Source organism: Gasterosteus aculeatus, chromosome 13 (assembly GCF_964276395.1).
Source record: "Gasterosteus aculeatus chromosome 13, fGasAcu3.hap1.1, whole genome shotgun sequence".
Classification (NCBI taxonomy): domain Eukaryota; kingdom Metazoa; phylum Chordata; class Actinopteri; order Perciformes; family Gasterosteidae; genus Gasterosteus; species Gasterosteus aculeatus.
In genome coordinates, this window is record NC_135701.1 from 12,845,074 (window position 1) to 12,871,219 (window position 26,146).

At 45.3% G+C, this 26,146-nt stretch overlaps 1 protein-coding gene across 4 annotated transcripts in view; it reads right to left on the reverse strand.

Moving 5' to 3' along the window:
* arb2a (ARB2 cotranscriptional regulator A) overlaps positions 1–26,146 on the reverse strand; it is a 133,117-nt gene that overhangs the window by 73,541 nt on the left and 33,430 nt on the right. For all 4 annotated transcript variants that reach the window (XM_078087605.1, XM_078087603.1, XM_078087606.1 and 1 more), the window contains exon 7: positions 8,539–8,757. In XM_078087605.1, the coding sequence (XP_077943731.1) occupies positions 8,539–8,757 (219 nt within the window). The remainder of the gene's footprint in view (positions 1–8,538; positions 8,758–26,146) is intronic.

Genomic DNA, 26,146 nt, shown 5'->3' on the forward strand with positions numbered 1-26,146 from the left:
GAAACAATGTCTGACATGGAGACATCCGTGCATAGCATCTTTACGTGTGTGTGTGTGTGTGTGAGATATTTACTTCATTAATAATCCAGCTGATATCAACTGATTGTGTCAATGAGCATTTTCGATTTATCTATATACCTTTACAATTAAAAGACACATATTGCAGAGTTGACGTCTTCATGGTGGCAAATGAGTCTCCCCGTGCTCCTGACTTCATCGACCAACCAAACACAACAAGACGCATTCTTTGCATCCACCCTCAGCGGCAGAAGACAGAGTGACTGACTACCTGGCATGGCAGCGTAGTGAATTATCCAAACAGCATTTGCATATTGTTGCAATTATTCCTGGGGTTAATTAGCTGCAGTGGAGCACACAGCCCTACGAGACCGGCTTCCTGTCACCAGCTCTCACACAGTATCTTAGCTTATTTATTTAATTCCACAGTTTCCTCAAACTGTATGTGTGTGTGTGTGTGTGTGTGTGTGCATCTGCCAGCTCCGTCAGAATAGCGTCCCAACTGCACACCTGTTGCCAACCTCTTTCAGCCATGACTCTATATGAGGGTGTTACCAAATATATGGGGATCCATACGGTCCCCTCAGAGAATTTAAAATATGAATCTGCGTCTTAGACAGTGCCAAGACTAGAACCACATGCTGATAACTAACTATAATGAAAAAGAAATTGACTTTGGCTTTCAATGATGTTTTGCATTTCTGCAGAAGATCATTGGACCTCCAGCAGGATATACAGTATCAACTGGCCGCAGCACAACGCATTTAGGCATGTAGACGTAGAACTTGCTAGAGTTCAACAGGAGCATCAGAGTGGGGCAGAAAGGGGATTTGAGTGACGTGCAATGGTTGTTGGTGTCACAAACAATCTACTGGGATTTTCACACACAAGCATCTCTAGGGTTTACAGAGAATGGTCCGAAAAAGAGAAAACATCCAGGGAGCGCTAGTTGTGTGGACAAAAATGTCAGAGGTCAAAGGAGAATGGGCACACTGGTTTGGGATGAATGATCTGGTCTGATGAGTCTCGATTTCAGCTGCAACATTCAGATGGTAGAGTCAGAATTTGGCGTAAACAACATGAAGGCATGGATCCATCCTGCCTTGTATCAACGGTTCAGGCTGCTGCTGCTGGTGTAATGGGTGGGAGATATTTTGTTGGTCAACTTTGGCCCCTTAGTACCATTTGAGCATTGCTTAAATGGCGCAGCCTACCTGAGTATTGACCATGTCCCTCCCGTTATGACCACGGTGTACCCGTTTTATGATGACTACTTCCAGCAGGATAATGCACCATGTCACAAAGCTCATATCATCTCAAACTGGTTTCTTGAACGTGACAATGAGTTCTCTGTACTCCAATGGCCTCACCAGATCTCAATCCAACAGAGCTCCTTTGGAATGTGGTGGAACGGGAGATTTACATCATAGATGTTCAGCCGACAAATCAGCAGCAACTGCGTGATGCTATCATGTCATGTATATATGGACCAACATTTCTGAGGAATGTTTCCAACACCTTGTTGTGCCACGAAGAATTAAGGTGGTTCTGAAGGCAAAAAAGGTATATGTATACACACACACACACACACACACACACACGCACACACACACACACCTCGGTGAGTCACCAAAATGTGGTTTTAACCAAGTTCCTGCTAGCCAATCAACAGACCTCTGATTATCCGTTTCACTTGATTCACCCTTAAAACTGCAGGCTAGACAACCTGCCACACAACATGGAGCATGACTATCCACCCCACTTTCATGCAGTAAGTGGTTCCAACTGTTACTCCTTTGTTGAATGCGTTTCCTTTCAATTGTTTAGTTTCAAGAATTTGTTCAATTTAGCTCTTTCCATTACTTACACAATAACAACTCACACTACTTTCAAAAACCATAAATAATTGCACGCACACTTATGAAAACTTGTGCACACCCTCAAAAGTTGTCCAATACTTGGCCTGTGTTTATTCACTGTAATGAGAAGCAGGGAGAGGGCAGCAACAGAGAGGAGTGCTGTGCAGCCAGAATAACAGCCCCAAAGCCAACACAAACCCAGTGTGTGACCAACACAGGAAGCAATGAATCCCAACAACATCAACACAACCACTGCAGACTTCCCTTCTGCTCCTCTTCTGCTCCTCCTCCACCCCCCTCCTCCTCATCATACAGAACACAAAAAGGAGAAAAGGTGGAATTTCAGATGACAAATATTTTTATTTTATTTTTTATTTTCAATAATTATCAACAACATGGTAATGCGAACTTTAAACAATACCATTTTTTTTTTTACCTCTTTACTGAAGATTGAGCGGTGAGAGGAGAGCTGTGTGCACCAGAGGGAATGCTGTGGGGAAGAGCCATTATACTTCCTACATCGAAACTTTGCAGCGGGAGCCAGAAGTGTCAGGACAGTGTCACGGGTTCCCTGTACAACTTCATCGCGTTTGGACCCTTCTGCTCGGGCAGTACTGCCTTCGCACTTCTGTCGAACGGTTACAGTGCTACTAACACACATCACACAACAGCACTATTTGAGAATTCCTCGCTGCAAAGTGAAAAAGACGGAAGTAAATAACTGAAATTGCGTCGGCGCTTCCTTACAAACCTGCCGACCGGCTGAGCGATGCGATGATCTCGCAGTCCGCTGCCGCTCTCAGGCCACACAGCGGGTGAACCGGCCCGCAGCCACAGTCATTAAACTCTTTAATATGTTCTGATCAGAACAGGATTGTTTTCATTTGGCCTCATGATTAAATATTAAGTAAGCAACATACATAATTGCATGTTTGGTTATTAGAGAAAGGTTGCGTTGGTGTGTGAGTGATTGCGTACACGACTACACACACAAATTAAAAAAGTGGGCCTCAACAACACCTGTTTGCAATTGCATTCTAATCAATGTCTGGAACTTCTTCACAATCTCTTTTCCCGTTTTTTTTTCTTCATCCCCTCTCCTCTTTTCCTCCTTTACTCCGTTTCTCTTTAAGGCCGACAGAGAGCCCGAGTTAGCTGGTAGCTGTCTGCGAGCTGATGGGTCTGCTGGAGTGGTGGAAAGGAAGGTACGGTGCAAATTAGTGACAGAGATGGGAAAATAATGACTGTGGCATTGTGGGTAATTAGCAAGTATGGTACCTATGGAGAGTTGGGGATATAACGATGTGAGAAAGAGACAGTGAAAAGTGAGAACGAGGTGAAAAAACGTGTGCAAGAACTAACAAGAGGGGGAAACTGCGCATGAGTCTATGAGAGAGAGAGAGAGAGAGAGAGAGAGAGAGAGAGAGAGAGAAACGACGTATATACAGAACGAGGAGAGAGAAAGTGAGGGACAGAGAGGGAACGGGGGGGGGTGGGGGGGCAGAGAAAACTATAGCGTCCATCTCGGCCCATGTGCAGATTAGCGCGCTCAGACTGTATACAATGAAATAGCGTGACCTTGGCGAGGTCAGTCTGCTCTGACAATATTTGCCTGGGCATTGTTTCAAATCAATAACTCATTAACAAAGTACAAAGGAAGTTGCTGCGGGTTTGTGAGATTCTTTATTAGAAAAGAGCGGCTGCGGGCCAGAAAAGGTCATCGCTGTGACATCTCTTCTAACCTCGCGCTGCCGCCCGGATTGTCAGGTGAAATTACTGCGAGCCATTAATTGACATACGGCAAAGGAGAGCGGGCAGGCAGACAAGGCTGTGTTTGTTCCAGGATGACCCTGAGGTGCTGTGTTTGTGTGTAGCCTATGCGCACGCGTGTACAAGTGTGTATGGGAGTGTGTGTGTGTGTGTCTTTATTCGGGTCGGCCTGTATCTACAATGGGGTCGTGTGCAGAGAGAGGGAAAGAGAAGGAGAGAGAGAGAGAGAGAGAGAGAGAGGAACCTCGGTGGGTGGGGAGGTGCGAGGGAAACAGGATGGATGTGTTTGATGGTTGACCTGACTAGAAGATTGGGAGCAGGGATCTGAGACCACTACACTGGTTCTGCCTTGAGCAAACACTCAAACACAAAAAAAGGTTTGTGTTCACAAATACAGCTGCTATGTACTACGCATAACGTTAACGAGCACAAAAACTGACTCACTCCCCTGTAAAACTTTGAGAAGTCAAATCCATTCCACGTTTTCAATCTAATCTGACTTTATGTCCACACACACACACACCCACACACACACACACACACACACACACACAATGAACGATGAGAAAAACGCCAGGAGATGGTCACAGAACGGTCCAGCATCAGCACATTCTCATACGGGAAGATACAGTTAAATGTGTACAAACTCTCCCACACACCAGTGTGTGTGTACTGTGGCCTCAACATGAAAATGTAGCTCATAAAAACACATAGACATGCACACAGGTCAAAGCGCTGTCCCCTACATCACTCACACAGAGATACACACCCAAATACAAAGATGGCATCCAGCCAATCGGTTCTCTGCAGCGAGCAGGTGAGCTGCTCTGCAGCCCGGGTCATCGACCTCTTCTCTGACCAAGTTCAGGGGTTAATCAAGTTCCTACCTGTCCTTGGTTATGCTGAGACTTACTTCTCGGCACAACCACGGGGCAAAGGTCAGATAAACCCTGTCTGTATAATTGCTCGTGGGGCAAAGGGTTGAAGGTGGCAAAGAGCAAAAAAAAAAACAGTCCCATTGAGAAACACCGTAGAACCGTGTCAAATACAATTACCGCTGTGTGTTTTTGTCCGTCCATGTCTTAATGTTTTTAGTCAAGTTTTGGTTTGTAGGTGTGTGTGTGTGTGTCCTGTGTGTGTGCGTTAGTGACTCCTCGGGACGTTTTGTATTACAGTGTGAACATAAGGGAAACAGGACGTCATCTGCTAAACACAGACACGGACAAATGTCTCAGTCCGCTCCTGTGGACGGCTGCAGCTGGGAATAATGGGCTTTGGAGGCACGGCCTTAATAACGGATGGACCTTCTTTTAGGGAAGAAACTCAAGGTATGATCTGCAAAACAATAACAACAACAAATTGCATCTCCCACATTTAGGAGCAGAGTGAGAAGTGGAAACACTACTACTACTACACTAACGGTTTGATTGTTTAAAAACAAAATATTGTTGAGAAAATGCCGGGATTCTTATAGTGAAGGAATTATAAACGCCCGCCGATCTCAAATCACACAGCTCTCGTATTCTTCAAGTTGCACAGAAGGAATAGCCTCAATCAGCTACGTTAAAATTCCATTGGCGCAAGGGCCTGTTGGTCTATCCCTCTCTCTGCACGACCTACAATGTGAGATACTAAAAGGAAAAACAGAAAAGAAAAAACGAGGGGAGAAACAGAGAATAGTATTCCAGTCATTTATAAAAATAAGTGGTGCTTAAAGAAAGGCGAAGCTCGTTTTTTTTGTCCCCTTTGCTCTTTTTTTCCCCCCTTCTTTTTTCCAAGGCCTGCTGGCCTAATCCCAGCCAGCCAGCCTTGGGTGAACTCTTTGGAAGCTTCTTAAGCCCATGAATGTGCCTTTTGTTCCTGCCATTCCTCCGCTTGGCTGACAGAAAATAGCTAACTGGATTACTGCTAAAATTCAGAGTAAAGTGAACTCCCAAACTTCTATAAGGCAAAGTGCTAACCCCCTACCCGCCCCTCCACTATCCTCATCAGCATCCCTCCGATCGGACTTTCTATCCTTCCTTCCCTCCTTCTGTCCTCTCTTTACTCTCCCCCCTTCACCATCTTCCCCCAAAACATGGCCACGTTGTGTGTGATCTGGAGGAGAGGAGAGGGATTAGATAAGGTTGAGGGGTTACACACTATGAACCCAAGGCTAAAAAGTAAGAATCCTAAAAGCAGTTAAGAGCTTATTATTGTGTATGGAAGCGTATTAATCTACTCAACTCTATAAGGGGGCTGGCGAGACTAGCGTGCGTGAGAGTCAGTACAGTTTGTTTTTTTAATACAAAAGAATGTGTAGTCTAATGTATAAATACAAAGCAAGACGGGTCGTAATTCAAGTTGTGTTTATGGTATTTTTGTGTAATTTAAGTTATAAGGGGAAGGGGTTTGTATCTGAGCGTGTGTGTCTCTGAATGGCTGTGTGTAGGTGGTCTAGCAGCTCAGCGGGAGTTATTCACTACAACTCGGGAGAGTGCGAGTTGTAGTGAATAAAAAAAGGTGCGTGTGTGTGTGTCCCTCTCCTTCACCTCTGTTAGTCAGAGTGGGTGGTGGGTCAAATCAAACCTCTTAAGCAGCGCTGCTTTTTATCTTTTGAGCATCCACTGTAGACACGGGCCCTCACACACACACACACACACACACACACACACACACACACACACACACACACACACACACACACACACACACACACACACACACACACACACACACACACACACACACACACACACACCGTACGTCTTTTTCCACCCCCTTTACTCTTTCGTCTGTCTGTATGTGCGTGCCTATGGATTGTGCACGTGTGTTTTCTGTGTGTGGGTGTGTGGGTGTGTGTGTGTGCATGTGTGTTTTCTGTGTGTGTGTGTGTGTGTGTGTGTGTGCGGCGTGTGTGTGACAGCTTACTCTGGGGCAGGCAGATCAGTGGAGACTAAAGCAGTGCAGGAGGAGGCGTATACGGTAGAGGAGGGGTCATACACACTCGCATCCTGCTGACTTCTAGGTCAAAGGTCAAAGGTCAAAATTCAACATAGCGCCGACCTGCTAACTCATTAATCTTTGTCCCGAGTCTTACAATCCCTGCATCTAAGGACAAGTGTATTTGAATGGAAAATATAAACCTTTTATGTGAACCCTTCTTTTCTGGCTTTCGAGGATCATTTTGTGTTTCCTGCTAGTCGGAAAAAACATCGAGAAAGCCAAACTAAATCTTGCCACCAACGTGCCACAACTCCGGAAACTAACATATTATAGGCTGCTAAATCAATTGACAAGCCGTTAACAGAGAAGAAACTTGAAACTGCACTGGTGTGTGTTATTCTTTCTCAATCGTTTCTCAATTGGAGCTCTGTCCTGACTTCTTATAGAAAAAAGCCAAGATTGATAAACTTCACAGCATTTCAGAGACACTGCAGCCTCAAAACTAGTGCATGCAACTGCCCCTGCCCATCATTGATTATAAGCATGGGGAAAGCAAGCTACAAGCCCAATATCAAGATGTGAAAAATATTGCATGCTTTGTCATAGGACAGGGGAAACTTGGTCGGGACGGTGTTAATGATCTCACTCTGCTAACGTTAATGAGTGTTTGAGGCAAGAGGAAAGGGAGAAAATAAAATGAGCACATGCCTCTTATTGACGTAAGTAGAATAAAATGTAGATGCATGCATAAATGGATACACACATGCTACTGAGGTGAAATAAGCAATGCATTTGACTGCTAATATATGGCGTAAAATGAAAAAACAGTAAAGTAAGCTTGACTATATTAAAAACATGTTCATCAGAGTGCTCGCCAAGAAGTGTCGTGTCAGTTTCACAACAGTTATCAGCAAAACGAGCGCACACGCAAAGAGGTGTGATAGAGCACCATAGAACTGCGGCTAATTATCCCTTATTAGGACGTGTGTAAAGGTAGTGCCAGGGGGTGAAGGGGGAAAAAACAGCGTTGACAGCTCACATGTCGCCCGCTCGTTCCAAAACAGCCCTAACTCTTGTCAGACGCCAGAGACTGACACACACACACACACACACACAGATAATCAATGAGGACACTTCTATGGAGAAACCATAGCTCATTGTTCCCTTAATCTTAAAAATCTTACAGAATGAGAGTTTTTAAGAGAATATAAAACAAATGAAGAGACGTCATTGAGGAGGCATTACAATTTAGTCGTCGGGGGAAAACAAAATACATCTACGCCGCGTACGGCATTTGTCATCACTAACGCCATATTTATTTTAACAGCCACAAGGTAAACTGGTGGAGTAATGTTTGTCTGTGTGAGAGTGTGTGTGTGTGTGTGTGTGTGTGTGTAGCATGATAAGGATGACGCAGTGCGTTTGCAGGTTGTGTGTTAGGGAGATAATAATCCCAGCGGTCAACAAGAGTAAAGGGCCAGAGCTGACCAGCCCACCGTCTGAGGGAGAGAGAGCGAGAGGGAGGGAAAGAGGGTGAGGACGAGGGAGAGAGGGAGGTAGCCATGTGGTTAACACTTGCTCACTGAGAGGCGACTGGAGCACGGCCAACCTCTTCACACACAGGCTGACCACACAAGAGCCTCTCTTTCTCCCTCTGCCTCGCATCCTCCCTTGTTACCTAACATTTCCTTCCCTAGGTCCTTCAGCCTGCTGCCTCCCGCCTCCCTCGTCCCCGCACCTTCTTCCCACTTTTATCTCTTCCAAACTTGCCCACATTCCTCCCTCCCATTTTCTCACCTACGTCTCTTCTCCTACCTCCCGCCCACGACCCAAAACCGTCGCTCCGTGTCTGCCTCCGACAAACATTTGTCCTTCCGCCCCTCCGACGCGGCTTTCCAACACTTCCTTCCTGCCTTCCTTTCCTTTCTCTCGTCCCCCCCCCCCCCTCCCTTCCCCTCGGACTCACCCGTACAGGAATCCGTTCGGTCTCTGTCTCCTTTTGTGGGTTCCGGTACTTCTCGTAAAATTCTCTCTTCTTTTTGCCCTCTTTATCGTCTTTGCGTTCCCTCTTTTCAGCGGGCTCGTCGGACGGTTCAGTAGGGGAGGGCAGAGGGGAGAACACGGCTGGTTTGTCCACCTCCAGGTAGTTCTCATTGGGGTTGAGCACCATCACACCGTAGCCCTCCTAAAAAAACAGATATGAAAAATACGTGTGTTACTTCCACGGCACCACAATAAGGTTTAGTGTTGCATTTATAATATTCATGTCTTATGTATTCATTGCTTTCATTGATGTAGTACATTATAACAAACTATAAATGTACAGACCTTTTACTAAAACAAAATGCTTTATGATAAATTATATAAAACTAAAAGAAAGAATAATCCAGGTTGAGAAAACAAAAAGCATCAAAAGAGTTTTATACAGTAATTTAAATATGATAAATATATCCACGGCAGAGATCTGTAGTAAATTCTATTTATACAATGATGATTTTGTTTTTTAATAAAAAAATGCATTCATTTTTAATTAATAAAAATATATATTAATATTTTAAATTGCATTAATATGCTTTATTAAACCTAATGGGAACCTAATGAATAACATTTTTTGTATTAGTTTGTTGTTTTGGACAAAACTACCAAGGAAAGACTTTTAAACACTGCATGTAACTCTCTACATTGAAGATCAAAAACTTTCCTGCTCGCTCACCGCCTTTGGGGCTCATGTATTTAAGAAAGAGCTTGGTAGTGAATATCTATCAGGAAATAATAATCCAACCACGCGCAGATTGTGTGGTTGTGTGGTTGTAACGCAAACACCGAAAGCAATTGCAGGGAAAGAGACAGAAGAGAGTGTGTCGCTGCAAGGACGGGCTTGGGAATCGACCGGGGGGGTTGAGATTCTGCGGCGCTGGTTTCAGTCGGTGAGCAGCATTTAGTGACTCCAAAGGCCACGTGTCACTTAATATCCAACACAATCGATGGCACCATCACTCAACAAAAGAGTTGCCCACTATACTACATGCGTATCCGTGTATGTTTCCTGTTATTTCGTGTACGGGACTTCAAACCTGTCAGAGGCACAGTCCAACGTCTAAGAAATGTTGAATTAGATTTTCACATAGAAATCCGATGTGAATTAATAAATAATCAGAGCGGTACTTCAAAATGCAAAAGTTGAAGGAAAGGTTAAATATAATAAATGCATAAAATAAAAAAAAGAAGTGGTTATATTAACAAAGATTGACAGAAGTGAAATGTATTGTGGAGAAAAGGAAGTTCTCCTTCAGCCTTCGGGGACTTTTTGAACTCTGAAGTAATTTTAATTAACTGTTTATTGTCACAAGCACTCTGAAACTAAAGGAGGAAATGGATGGATTCCTGTTACACTTTGCATGCGCTTTTCACACACAACCCCCATTGTCATACACACACAAACACACAGCCCAATACGTATGGGTATATGCCTGTGCAGAGACACACATACACACACACACAACAGAAACAAGTTCCAAAGGGTCTGGAAAAAAAAAAAGATATGTGAGAGGGAGTTACGTGAGGCAGCTTCCCTCAACTTCCTCTGCAAATCGCCATCACACACTGTCCTCTCAAGGCGGTGTGTCTCCACATCCGTAATAAGTGTTAACACAAAGTGCTTGTCTTCCGTTGGCGAATATGTGTCCCTCCTGTGCCTACCGACATCAAAACTGCCACACACCCCTTCCCTTAGCACCTGCCTTATGGTGACAACAGCCAAATTGCATGTTCACACTTATTCAGATTATAAAATCAGTTTGATTCTCACTCGCCTTCACATTCAGACAAGGCTTGCCTTCTCTTGCTGGAAATATTTGTGAATTAAAAGGTATTAATCTGAAGACCGAGGGAAATTTGACATGATAGAAACATTTTAGAAATATAGTTTTACTTATTTGAATATTAAAGGATCCGAAACAAAAATTCCAAGTGATGTGTTTACGAATTCCAGTTGTAAAATAACCTTTTCAACATAACTGCATGTGGGTTATGATTAAATTAAGTTATTTTTTACTAGTTAAATGATAATTTAGCCAGTGATTTATGATTTGAAAAAACTACAAGTCCACTTTACAGTATATTTCTCAAATTCTAAGTAGATAATGTTTCTCCAACTCAGATTTTTATTAGTTTGTGTGTGTGTGTCGTCAAAAGTCACTTTCTGATTGAATGAGAAAATGTGTCCAAACCTTTGACTGGAAATAGATAAGAATCCCTTAGTGAGATTTGATTCAGCTCGAAGACATCACTAACACATTTGCACACAAATACAGAAGTTGAGAGACACAAGTGCTCATTCAGACGGATGGATCCCCCGATGGAAAAAGAACAGAGGGAGACAGAGAGCGAAGAAAGAGCGGGAAGCAGAGTAAGGATATAGATTGATGGATTGATACAATGTAAGACAAAGATAAATAGTGAAGGGAGAAAACACAGAGAGAAGTAGTCTGAACAGATCGACACCAGCTTTGTGCCACTGCCCACTGGTGGCAGCCTGATAAAATAACTGACATGACAAGTTCAACCCAAGGCAGCAACATCATGAAAACAAGATGCAATATCAAATAAATGAATGATTAAACCCTTAAACACTTGTTTGTAAAAATATTTATAAAAAATGAAAATATTACAGAATAAAAGCATACCGTGCTGTCACAAAATGTCCTATAGAAGAAGAAAGTGAATGAGGGAGAAAAAGAAACAGAACATGCCTCTTGCACTCAACCACCATCAGTTCAATTTGTGTGGATTTCTCCCTTCCTCTAATCCTAGTTCACAAGGCCAAAAGTTAATGGTTCAGCAACACTGGCCCTCGTGCCCTGAAGCTAACCCCGAGTGGCCTACAAGCATGTTTGGTCTTCAGTGCTCTTACTGATCAATAACCCTTTCTGCCCTTAAGCATATTGTCGGTAACCTCGAGTGGCCCGGCTCCTAGCCTTTAGCGTCCTCATGCTAACCCCGAGTGGCCTGTAGCCTACAGCCTTTCTTATGGAAAAGGCTAAAACACCTAAGTGAGCTAACAGTGCTAACCCTCTCAGCTGTCCAGTCACCCAGAAGGACATCGCTGTAAAGGACACCAGCGCTGTCGTGGAGATGAAGGGCGGCCGAGTTCACCTCTATGTCGGAAACCATCATTTATTTGAGCACAGAGGTCGAAAGCACAGCTCTCCCTGTCCAGACGCTTCCTCCTCTTAGTTTTCCCTCCATCAACCAAACACACGACAGTCTGAGTCTGGTGCTGATTGAACGAGCGGGGGGAATAATATATATATATATATATATATATATATATGCAATTAAAATAATAATCTTTCATAAATGTGATTCTTTAATATTTTTTAGCTAAAATAATAATCGCAATAGTATTACTACTGTGATTGTCTGATTGAATATACTAACCTATCGAGAAAATACCCTTCATGACAATAAAATTAAGCAGCACAATGTCAACCCTTACCCCAAATTCCCACACAATTCTCCCACAGAGCTAATGTTCATCATCTTAGTCTTTGCTAAATCTCTCCACACACCATTGTAGAGTTAGGTCATTCCGTCTTTGTGTTTCTAGCTAACCGCTAAGTCTCCCCCACAACCGCACGCGCGCACAAACTGGTTACACCTGCTAAATCTGATCTTTGTGTTGTGATGTGCTGTCAAAGTGTGAATGTTACACAAATGCACGCTACAAACCTTGGGTCACCCCGCTTTTTATGCCACTAAATCTCTCTCTCTCTCTCTCTCACACACTGCTTACGTCGGGTCACTTTGTCTTTGTCCTATACACACACACACACACCGTCTCAAATGAAACACACACACACACACGGTCCTCAAGCGCTGGGTCAGTCTCGTCTTTCTGCTGCCGTATGCAGGCTAAGTCTCTTCCCATGCCCTGTGGGTGCCCCTGTGCCCACACCACACAGCGTCCCTGCCCCGGGGCCAGCGGTCAAGAGGGTCGCCCCCCGACCCCTCTTGGGGGGAGTGCGGGGGGCATCCCACCCCAATCACCCCGCTCTGGACGCTCCTTAGCTCTCCTTTGTCGGCCTGTCCCACAGCAGATAGCACAACAAAAGGCTGTCGCTGCTAAGGAAACCGGGGCTTGTCTCATCATCGCGGCGAAACCCTTCCTCCGCCGTCGCCTCCATCTTCCCACATGCACCATTGTGTGCAGGTCTTTGAACACAGAAAAGCGCTTTACTATCCGCGCACGATGGAGAAAAATGTAATTTGAGTTCAAGGAAAATATATGAAGCTGCGATATAAATATTATATTTAAGCATTACTTGTTATTTTTGATGGTGTAACTCAAGTCATACCGCAGCATTGTCAATACTCTTTGATGACAATGACGTCCCCTTTTTTATGGTCAAATCAGATGCTGCTTGTCCACTAGAACTTTGATGGTAACAGATCATTATTTTCCCTTTCAGTCACATTATTTGAAAAGACAGTGTGTGCGTGTGTGTGTGTGTGTGTGTGTGTCCACATCTAAGTGAGTGCACATGTGCGAGAGAGTGAGTAAGATGTCCCTTTAAGACAGCAGCACCTCTATTTTTCCAGTGGCGTTGTAATGAAATGAAATGTGTCTAATGTGCGGGACCGGCGAGGGAGGCGGCCGGAGTGAGAGGGTGTTTCATCTGTGCATGTGGAGCTCAGCGAAGCTTTGATGTGAGAGCTCTCATGTAGCGAGCAGGGCTTTGGGCACAGGGAAAAGGACAGCACTTGACAGGTACAAAGCATGGCTGATAGCGGTCACGGGTGCATGCAGTGAGGAAAGTGGATAGCATGGTTGCATGAATTTGAGGTTGTATGTGTTCCTTTTCTTGCCGAATAGGAGCGTATAAAATTCTTCTTTACATTGCACTGGTATGTTAGTGCATTTGTACCATAATGTGCATAATGTATCCGTGCGCATGCATCTTCCATCTTGACAATCGTGGAGCGGTCTGTAGGTTTTCATGGAAATTGGATATTGGGCAGCTTACTTTATTAGTTTTCTATCGGGGAGGGGGGGGCTGTTAGGGTTGCGGCAACACGGATCTTCCGATTCGCTGCTCAGGCTTGACTGACAAGGGAGAAAGGGTTACCCTGCATGGCATATCCAATAAGACGAGGAGGAGGGAGGAATGTCTGCAGGCTACAGTCTGGTTTGAGATCTGAACGAGGCACAATGGCCGACCGGGGAAGAAGTGCTGTGTTGGAGAAGAAGCCCGAGCATCGGCATCGCCGTTTGTTTGCATTTCAGCTGTGGTTAAATTGACATCAAATACGAGGACAAAACTCCTTACAGGGATGAAGAACATTAAAAAAACACACTGTTCTTCAATAAAGAGGCATGAAAGCAAGCGAGGGAAGGTAAATACTGTAATAACAAGTACTCCCCACCCCCCCGTCGGGGCCACCCTGCACTGTGTGACCTTGTCCGTCTCCGTCTCCACGTGAGCTTCTTTTGCATGCAAGGTCCCCTTTATCCATCAGATCCCCCTCTTTCTCTCTCTCTCTCTCTATATTTTTCCCCCTCCTCTGAGATACCACACAGATCGCAGAGTAATGTCAGATTAAGTCACGGTGCCCCCTTTTCCCCATTTTGCTTGAGACCCCCCCCATCCCAACCAAACACTATGTTTGTGTGAGAGCCGAAGGGTGGGAGAACACTTACTGTACCGGTGGGGCTATGAAACGACATGTGCGGATCTAGGGGTGATGTAAGAGTGGATAAGACGGGATTGTCATCGCCTGTCAGCACAAAATCAATCCTCCTCTTGATAACCGGCAATACCCAGGGGCCATGCGAGTACTTTCAGAGAAGACCTAAAATATTAATGTCATATTCTTTTTACAAAAATACAGCAAAATGTAACAATTGATCACTTCATAAAACACCCGAATCACACCTAAATCGGGTTGGTAGAATTGCAATACGTACATATGTGAGCTGAAAAAAAATATTTGATCCACCGGTTAACTCGTGCATGTTTAAACAATCAATTGAAAAGCCAACACAAATGTTTACATGAGAAAAGAAAGACCAACGGAGGCTTAATCTCTCCATCTGCCCCTTGAGTTCGTTAGAAACAAATTGCCCACTACATCGGTTTCTCTTCTTATAAAGAGTACACATTTAATTAAGGTCTAAATTCAACTTTTCACTTCAAGTTCAAAGACTGCATTTGGTGTTCGCTTCCATTAATCTAGTCGTACACTAATTTGGTCAAAGTAAATAAGACCGGTAATGATTCTCTCTTTCTTGATCGTAATGAGCACAAATAGTTTGGGTCAGAATAAGAGGCTAACCTTTCCACTTAGTCAAGTAGTTTTGTCTGATACAAGCAGCAGAGTTTTTAACCTTGGCATGGAAGTCTGCGCTCATTTAGATATTGTTTATATGTAGAGCTGAATATTTATAAATGAGTTCAAAGTGGAGCAGTGGGGTGGAGGAAGTGAGGAGAATAGCACAACTTCAGATCCCTGATGCCTCCGCTTCTTTTCATGCTCGCATTTACATTTCTTTCTCTCTGTTTCACTTTCTATCTCTTTCTTGCTGTCTCGCTCCTGCTCGACCCGTCTATTTTCAGCACCTTGGTGAAAGGACAGACATGAAGACACTCACGCAGACACCGTCGAGTAACTCACTCAGTGCGACGTCAAAGCCAGTTTATGCGTCAATTATTTGCCACGCTCGACGTCTGTGAATCTTTGAATTTGTTCAGTCACTATCTCTGCTCAATGGTCGATGAAGCATCTGAGCGCCTGGACAGACAGTGCCACACACACACACACACACACACACACACACACACACACACACACACACACACACACACACACACACACACACACACACACACACACACACACACACACACACACACACACACACACACACACACACACACACACACACACACACACAGTTCGGAGACCTGATTCATCTGCTCTCAGCACGACAAACACAGAGGGAGGTGCAGGGTTGGGTGGATGTAGCATTAATCACCTTCCAGGTGGAAATTGTCAGAGGTATCGATTGAGCAAGTAAATGTTACACAAGTCATTTGTCAATTTTGTGTCCTTTTACAGAAGACCAGTGTGTAATTTGCATAGACACAACTGTGAACGTCAACTTAGCAACACCAATACAAGCCAAAAGAATTTTAGATATTGCCAAAGTAAATGCTTTTATAACCAATGTCACAGTCAGCAATGTCGCTTGGGAAGACTGTAGAATCAGCTGCTTAGTAAATAACAAATATTTCCAATACACTTTAATATTAAAGAATCAAACATGTGCTTGCCACATATACAGCAAAATAAATAGAAGAAGCTGGGACAGCTCCTCTGTCCACACATGGAAAGCTATGGGGAAATAAATACAGGCGGCTTATTCTGATGTTGTTAGCATTTTGATTTATATATTCTATATCGTCTCCCCTAAGCATACACATGTATTTTTAATGAGGGCACAGAGATATAGATCATGGAATGATAGGTGCCCCAGTGCCCTCCCGCCTAACTATTTAATGTATAAATCAGGGAGAAAGGTGAGCGGAGGAGGATGAGGAGGTGAGGGGGGGTAGAGAAGCTACAAAACGAGAAAAGGTTTGGAGGAGAGAAATGCACCAGGAACTGTGTCCTGGAGGCCTCGTGCACAGAAGGAAGGAGTGAGGTTGACCCTGGGAATGATGATGCTCATGAGAGATGGGACCTAAAGAAAGATGCATTTGGCTGCAATCCACAATCTGACCTCGGTAATGAAGTATCCATCTCCGTGGATCAAGGTGATAACACGGAACAAAAAAATGACATCAAAAGTGTGCCTTTGAGTTTGACTTGAGTAGAGAAATTCCACCCCCCATGTGAAACTCTGAGCCCTGTCGATGAATGTTTCTACTTCACCATCTGGACAGGTAGTTAGTGCGATAATGAACGCATGAACGCACACGCACGGCCACATGTACAGGCTGAGCTGGTCGGGGGTCAATGGCAGGACACATCTAAAACAGCAAATTTCTATAATTAAGGTCTGTCATTTTATGTAGATGTATTTAAATAATGACATTATAGATCTTGAAATACAGATTGTGACTGCTCGCTCGCAATGAAACATGTGAAGCTACTGCCACCGTCTTTGAGACTAATGGCAGCATGCCGTTACGTTTGGGGTATTAATCTCACTGAACATCACAGGACCACTGTGACCTGCATGGCTCAAAGGTCAAAGCGGGGTCCCTTCACCGCTGCCCTGTTATTGTGACCTAGGCGGGAGAGCCAGAGCAAGAACTGGAGGTCCTGTCGATCTTGCTGACTGTTGCTATGTGCGGTCGGTATATTTCAAGTGTGACCTTTGATGAGATAAGATTTGCCATTTAATACGTGTAAAATATTCTACTTGATGCGGTATTGTAAAGTGTGAGAGCGTAACAAGCTGCAACCCTCTGAGAAGACTACGGTATCTACACACAGACACACAACCGTAATGACTCACACCCACACACACGGTCCAAGACTGACCTCTCTCTAAGTGGAGCTGCACCGCAGGTCCATGAGATGGAGGAGGTCACTGCAGCCAATCACAAGCTGTGTTTGAAGTGTGAAGGGTAAACACTATGGCTGCTCTTTCCTGCCATTTACTTTGCTTTTTGAGACAGAATGTGCTAGAAAGGAGGTTGCAGAGAATATATATATATATATATATATATATATATATATATATATATATATATATATATATATTATGCATGTTAGTCTGTCTGTTAGCTGCCAGCACATTTTCCATAGTGTCATTACCACATGGCCGGGTTTATGCTTCATAGCACACACATGGAGCTACGCATGTATGTTGGAATCCCCTTTATCCTCTCACCATAGGGCCGAACACACGTACAGCAATCCATGCTGTGGCAACTAAGGAAACCATGCATGGAGCAATAGACATTTTCCCATTAACCCGATGTAGCCTTCTAAAAAGGCTGAAAAGCAATTTACCATGGAAAGTGGCTGTAAAACACATCCTCTCTCTCTCTCTCACACACACACACACACACACACACACACACTCACACTCACGGGCCAACCCCCCAAAACCCCACCGCACTCCTCACTAGAAGCTCTTTCAAATCCACCACTTTTTCAAGACCACCTGTTGTCTATTATTTTTACATACTGCTTTTCTCATAAATCATAACACTCTGTAATTAATCAAGCTGTCAAAACAGGGACCGGGGGTCACCTGGCGGGGTCGGAGGTGGTTGCAGGGCCGATGGAGGTCAGGGTCACACCACATTCCTCATTATCAAGTTGGGATGGGAGAGGGGCTGAGCAAACAAAAGCGAAAGCAGATGGAGAAGGGGGGTGAGGGGCTGAGATGAAAAAGAGCGCTACAGATACAGAGAGAGAGAGGGAGAAGGAGAAATTGACAAAGAAAAGTGAAAGAAGCTGTCAGCTGCCTTCAGAGGAAGACAGGGGAGGCGATTCAGGGACGGGAGACATAAAGACGTGAAAAAAAAGAAAGGGAAGAGAAAAGAGAGAAGAGGAGTGAAAAAAAAGAACAAAACAAATCTACAAGATGTTTCTACTGTATAGACCTGAGATTGGCTGCACAGAGGAGAGAGAGGAGAGCAGGAGGTGGGGCGGCGTGGCTTCTTCGATGGAAAAAAATGGGGAATCAGCTGTGGAAGTAAGATTGTTATCTCGTTCTCTCTCCTCCCGTATACGTGTGTGTGTGTGTGTGTGTGTGTGTGTGTGTGTGTGTGTGTGTGTGTGTGTGTGTGTGTGTGTGTGTGTGTGTGTGTGTGAGATGAGGCAGACTGATATCTGTCTCAGAGGGGAGCGTATCGGTGTCTCGGTGGGTTGAGAGTCAGTTCAGAGACAGGACCACGGGCCTGGAGTGGCGTGTCACCGACTCCACAATACACACTGCTGATTAGATCACACTGATTGGGCTGGCACATATACACACACACACACCCACGCACACAAACACAGATAGAGGAGGCGAATGAACGTACCGTCTCTTCTCAAGTCATTTCTTTTTCGATTACTTGTGAAGTTGGCTTAATTGGGAAATGGGGAGACAGAAGATGAAGAACACACTCGTATTAGGTTAATAATAGGTTAATGTTTTGTAATGTCTCCCAGGATCACTTAGTCATATTAAGTATGGCAGGTTTGACAAAACGTGTTGACAATCGAGTAAAGGGAATTATCTCGTTGTGCGAATATGTTTTTTGAAGTTCTGAATGCACAATCACACAAGATGCGAAGGGAAAACAACAGAGAAGCTAACAGCTTGGCGGGGGGACGACGACGAAAGACCGGGGACAGTCGCCGGAGTAACGGAGAGCAGAAAAGAATAACTAATTTAAGAAAAAGTGCAAATGCCGCGGAACACCTCGCGCTGTGATCGCGTGCGCCCCCCCCCTCCCCCTCCCCTGTGCAGAGCGTGAATTCTCAGGCGTGGCTTGCTATCAAAAACATCACTCTTGAACGAGGCGGCAACCACTGCGCAAAATTAGCTGTCACCCTTTCCTCAAAATCTTTGTTAATCTTGTTTCCAGTGTTTGCGGATTTATCAGCACATGCATCAATGTCAGCTCCTTGGTTACTGAGGCGCACTACTTGGGAGAAGATATAATTAAAAATGTTTGGGGCGTGGGGGGAGGCGGGTGGCGGGGGGCTGCTGGGGGAACGGGAGTGCTTTGGAAAGACGGGGCGGGGAGGGGGGGCTCTGGGAGGAGGAAGGTGAAGTCTTCCTCTCGTCTCGTAGTTCTCGCGGAACACAGAGCCATGTGATAACAGGCGGGTCAGCGGGCGCTGCTATCTCTTTAATGACGCCGGCTCCAGTGATGTGGCCGTGGTCGGGGGAAAACCGCTCTCATTGTCCACTGCCACCTGACACAGAGGGAAACGACAGGCCCCCGTGCATCCATCCAGCGATATAACTGCCTTATCAACAATTTAATGCACAATTAACCTCTCCGGAGGGGTTTTCGAACGAGGACGAGCAGGAAGGACGAAGATCCTGACGCGACATGCATGGACATTGTTTTTTTTCAAAAGGAGCAAATGTGTGTGAATGAAAAGACAAGACAATTAATTCTGTCGTTCTTGAAGTATGCGCTTGCAATATTCACTGAGTAAAACACTTGGTGGTGAGTAACACTGTGGCGCCACGACCTTGATCCTTGATGTTTCCAGCACATCTCTTATTATCATGTGGCACTGCCTATCCAGCCGGCGTCAAGGGACAAAGGACAAGGGACGTGACGCATTCGAAATTCACCGTCCGAGTCCCCCTCGCTAACTCAGACGCAAACACACACACCCCAATACATACGCCATGAATGAATAAAAAAGACACACAAGCACCCCTCTGGGAGTGCGGTTGTGATGTTGAGACATCTCCAGAGAGACGCGCCGCGGTGCCAGCGGGTTTTCCTGAGCTTTGCGGACAGAACTCCGGCCTCGGACATGACAGCTCAGGAGACGGCTGGAGAGCGTGACAGACACATGTTTAAAACATTTGCGCATTAATGCAAACCCCTTATGAAATGACACCTACCACGGTGGCCCTCTGTCTTCTCCCAAAAGATTGGGGTGTCAAAGAAGCAGCGCGCCCTTATGCGTGACTATCCAATACCAAAATTGTAAAAACTGGACAGAATATGTGTGTGTGTGTTGTGTGTCAATCAACTGTTGCCACATCTCAGCTTGCTTTTGGCAATTTCTAGTGGGAAGGAGTTCGATGGTAGTTGGTAGAGGTTAAGTAAGGCTTGATGTATTCAACTTTAGACATGCTTCCTGCATTGTCTGGACCGAGGTTCACTGGTCTTATACACAATACCTGTCCCCTGACCTTTGGGGGATTTCTAATGGGTGAAGAGCAATGTGGACAAGTCTTAACCCAATGCCTGATACAACTTCGGCCCTTAGAGCAATTCCTTTTATCAACGCTCACTGGACCGCTCCTCTTCTCTCTTCCTCTCCTCCTCTGGCACTTCTTCCTCCCTCCTTTCCTCCTCCATCCAGACCTTTAAGTGCGGTCTGGCAGGTTTGGCTGGGAGGTCGCGTATTCCCCCTCTTCATTAGTGAGAAAATGGACTCTGGTAAACGCTTGTTAAAGCCCTTACCTACGCTCCCCCAGTTAATGGGAGTGATCCATTTGTGTCCGTTTCTGCCCGACAAGGCTTTACTGGAAGATTAATAGTGCGGTGTCAGGCCACGGCCACCCTCTGTCCCCTTCTCATTTCCTTTCTTCTGGGACGCACACATGCAATAATGGAGCCCCGTCTTTTGTTGTAACACCGTGATTAGCAAGGGAGAGAAAAAGCACAGGAATGACGGGATGAGAGAAAGAACGGAGGAAAAAGAGGGGAAAACAAAAGGAACGTGAAGAAAAACTCGTCCTTCATGATGTGGTACAAGTGGAGGTTTTAAAGGTTGTGAATCACAGGCGCTTGACAATGGCCGAGTAATATTAATAATTAATCGCCGTGTGAGGTAAAGAGAGATATAATGAATCACTTATGGATGTTTCTTCTCTTGTTAAGGCCGGCTTTATCTTGGCATGATCCAGAGAGAGGTTTTAGTAAGAGTTCACAACGTATGGTAGAAAAAGAGACAGAATTAATTTCAGGAAATAATAGAGACCGAAAAAAGACAGCGAGAAAGAGGGAGAGAAAGAGAGAGAGAAAGAGAGAGAGAGAGAGAGAAAAAGGAGTGGGGAAAAGTCCTTAAAGGGCCACCCAGGGTTCCGTCTATCACCCAGGCCCCCCCAGCAATCCCTCTTCCTTTCGGGGATGACACTGTCAAGTGTTCTGTCCCTTCACTGGGTGAACAGGATAATCGCTCTTAATAATTACACGGACATTCCCTGGAAGTCTGTCCTGTCCGGGAAGAGCGATTCTTCACACGGGAGTCCCATGATACAACCGGCCTGGAAATGTGCCATATAAATGTAGAACTGAAATCTAGACAGAATACCTTTTTTTTTCTTCAGGGGAATGGAGGGGGGGGGGGATCCTTTTTATTTCTATTTCATCTCTCTTGGTCTTTTCTTTCGGGCTATTTCTCTGATGGGCCGACCAACAATCTGGTAAACACACAAACAGACACAGACTGGCGACCTGCATGGCAACCCCCCCTCCCCGCCTCACCACATCACAGTCGGTGCCAACGGAGAGCAGGGTGTTCCTCAATGGAGAGTATGAGGGGATTGGAGCTGGTGGTGTCTCATTAAATTCTTAGGATTGTCTAATTGTCTTCCACGGACCTCCGAGAGACTAGTATATTATACCCATTGCAATTAACTCAACAAAAGAGCCGAACCGCCCAAGCACTGGGGACAAGGCTGGCTAGGGGGAGCGAGCCGTCCAGCCGGGACCAGCACAACAAAACGCAAACACACGCGCACACACACACACCAGAAGAGAGACACACTAAAGAACAAGAGAAAAGATATGAGGGAGAGTAAAAAAAAAATGAGGGGGGAATAAAAGGCGAGAGCAACGAGCGAGGGCTCAAGACAGATCTTGGGATTGGTCAGATGTCAGAGCCGGTTTGGAGAGGTCGGGGTGGGACAGGGTGAGGCGAAAGAGGAGGAGGGTGTCTGTGCTCATTTGTGACGCACCTTTGTGCTGGACCTGTCTTGTTTACCGCACTATAGCTTAGCAGTGCGAGGGTCCTATTCAGGGCCCGGGCCTTTCAGAAGGTACTGAAGGAGCCCTTAAGCCCACTTAACTACCATTTTCACACACTCTGCCTGCTCTCTTCTTTGTCCTTGCCTCCATTACATCAAACGCAGGAACAAAGGCGGGGAACAGAAACTGGGCTTGGCAGAATGGCGCCCATCACAAATATTAATTTGAAAAGGTGTTGGAGAGTAGAATCTACTTTTATGCACAAGGACAACTTGGGATTTTATTTTTCTCTACCTTGTCGGGGGGCTTTTAGGGGGCCGCAATGAGCTTGGTTTTCAGGCTAAAGGGGAGGCTGAGGACTTGGAGCACAATTATCCAAGAATAAGAGGCTTGAGACGTGGCACACTGCTAAAGACTGAGCACACACCAGCGTGCGCACACACACACACACACACACGCACACTGCCTATTAAATAAGCGCCTAACATCAGGCCTCATTCATTTGCCAGAGCTATCAGACAGAGCAACAAACTCAAAGCAGACGCGCACGCACACACACACGTTGGCATACAGCAGCGGTTGACGTATAAAAACTGAAGCAACCTACTACTATTCTCCAGAACAAATATACAGAGCACAAGCAAAAATGGAGCAAAAACGTTTGAAACAGGGCTTTCTTTTGGACACTTTTGCTGGCAACTAGATGGGTTTGTAAAACTGACCTTGAATCGACTCGTGGAAATATAATTGTCTGAACTAGGGGTAATCCACAGTCCACCGCCCTTACTGCTATCAGAAACACACATAAGCTGCACGCACGCACCATCACACAGGCGCGTGCGTTCTCTGTGGAATGCCGTTTCAGTCAGATGACATGAGAAAGTGGGTTGAAAAGTTTACACGGCCGTTACATTTCACAAGAGAAAAAAGTGGTCACTCCTCTTTCTGGCGTGGTCCCCCACACACACACACACACACACAAAACTTTCCCAGTTCAGGCAGTCAGGGCCAGGGTAGTGTGTTATGTTGAAAAGCCCATCCTGTGCGCGTAGATGGTGCATCACTCTAATCTGCAGGATACAAGAGGTGCAGTCCCGCCCCCACGTCCATCCCAGTCTCAGCCCACACGCCGGGTCTCGCTGCCGGTCAAATCAAACCCGGGCCTGCCCCCGGCTCTGGCTCGCTCAGCGGGCTGGCTCTCACCCAGGTACTCTGGCTGACCCCTGCAAACATGTGGTCAAGTTGGGCACGCTAGACCCTCGTCCCTCTCAGGTGTGGGGTGGGAATTGTCGGATGGTGAGAGGGACGAAGAGAAACAGGGCGCAGGCTTGCTCAACAACTAACTACGGAGCCATTTTACAGAACGCTATAAAAACAATAAGCAAGCTGCGACACCCAAAAATGTATATTACTCTCCGCTTGGTATCGCAGCAGAAGGTGGAAAAGGTGCTGTGTGTTTATGCATATGCGCTTACAATTACCAGCATGTGGGCAAGCACAGGACCCGTCCACTCACCCACATAGGAGCTCCTGAGAAAGAGAGAATGCAACAGGGGGAGTGCCCATTTGGATCTCTAACAGAGCTGCCACTACAAGACTCAAACCCCGGCTCAGTGGGGCGGCAGGCGGGCAAAGCAAAGCCTCTTGATGGGGGGGAGGGACACTCTATTCACCTACGTAACCCCCCCCCCCACACCCTTCCCTTCAAAACACAAACACACTTACAATTACTGATAATCTGCTTCTGGTGTCTTCCTACGGTGGGTTTGCTAACATTACAAGTATGAGAACGAGCACGACGGCCTGAAAGACAGAGAGGACAGTCTCCAGGTGTCCAGTTATACGGACGTCTTTGTGCTATTTCCGTCAACCACACACTGAGGATAAAACATTTCACACAACTGCTTTGCTCCCAAGCTTCAACAAAAATAAGGAATAGATTAGTAAATAAGTGTCAAATCCTCTTCATTTTAAAAGGAGAAAACAGGAATTACAGTGGCGTGTAGAGCCATTAAGAAAAAAAGGAAAAAAGGTGAGCTTTTGTTTTCTTGCTAATTGAGCTGCATCTGGAGGCACCCGTTGAAGGATAAATAGACATTTCAACACATCTTTTAAAGTATGCACTGTTGTGGAAAATCTATATTTGGCAAAACCTTCAATAATATATATTTGTAGACAATAGACAATGCATTAGCAAGCAATACAAGTAGTGTTGAACCCTGGACAAGTGACACAGCAGAAGTAAGCTACTAGCAATGTAGAAATGCTTCCTTTTGCTTCAGACTCACAATAAAGGGATTTTTTAGTACTCGCCACAGTATGTTGCTTAGCAAAAGAAAAAGAAAGAAGGGAGATGTGGATGGTTGCAAAAAGAAGGGATGAGCCTAGAATGACGTCCCCACAAACCATATTGTTGTCAATGTTAAAATCAACATTACGAAGAGTTATAAGTTCATGCCTGCACAATCTCGCCAATGTTTTCATAAGATGTCATACCAGTGAACAGACAAACAAATACATGAAAATGTATTTGCCACAAATTAAAATATTGTGATGGAAACCCGGACAGGCAAAACAAATGCTGCTTGGTTTAAAGACTATAAAAGGGTAGTTGGGGAATAAGGGAGCAGTGAGTGTGCGAGGGTGTGTGTGTGTGTGTGTGTGTGTGTGTGTGTGTGTGTGTGTGTGTGTCAAATGCAGGTTACAGAACGATCGGAATGGGAAAAAAGAAGAAAGTCTTCTTGAGAGTGAGTAGAGGATACCACCGCAGCAGTACGTCTCAGGGGAAGAATGGTGGGTGTTTCGATGACAAAGCCGTCTATTTCCATAGGATCTCTGCCTGATCTCCCTCTAGCCCCTCAGAGTGACGGCCTTGATCTCAGCAAATACTGTTTCTGTGTATTCGTGTGTGGGTGCATTTATCCGCTCGCATCATTTCCAAGTTGATGGTACTGAGTCACAGCTGGCAATCAGTGCTACAATTCCTCGTCCGTCCGCTCTTTTACAGACCTCGCATCGGACACAGAGGAGAGAATATGTCTGAATATGTGCGCTACACAAGAGCTAACATCACTGCATTTTAGCATTTAATCAGGGAGCATCTACAGGGGGTGATGTGCGAGGACTCCGTAGAAATAAAAGAGACGCCTGAGGCCCGGAGGGGGATTGAGAGAAAAGATGTAACAAAAGAAGAATGAGGAAAAACAGTGTGATAGTGGGAGCTGAAGATGAGCATGAAGGTGGAAATCCAGTAAAATCCATGACTTGATATAAAAAATAAAAAATAAGTGATCTTGGATTTTTTTTTTTCAAAAGACGGACAGACAGACAGACAGACAGACAGCGACAGACGGCCAATGGGGCACAATTATGTCAGAGGGAGAGGGGGAGAGAAGAAGGGAGAGAGGAATCTAGCCTGACGGTATACTGCCACCCATCTGTGTGATCTGGTACCGCAGCCGCTGCTCTTCACACATCTGTCCTGTCGCTCAAGTTTCATATTATTATAGAAAAACACACCCATAAGAAAGGCGAGATCTGAGGCCGGGAAATGATGAAAGCCCTAAAGAGATTACATGCAGACAGTGACAGTTTGAAGAGAGAGGGGGGGGGGGGGGGGGGGGGGGAAGAGGAAAACCATGTCTGTTCCACAAAGCCTGTTGTATCAAAAGTTTGCATAGAAGCCTGGAGCAAACGCCTGCTCACCTGCCAGCCCAGGCCCATCTCTTTCCCTCGCCCCTCATCACACGCATGAAACACAAAAACAACCGGAGGTATGGCACACAAGAGCAAATTAGAATTTTCATTCAATTGACATCAGACCAACAATTTCCAATACACGTTCACCAATCGAAGAAGATCAGCGCTCAGTTTTCCCCCTGAACTCGTTGAACTTGTTGA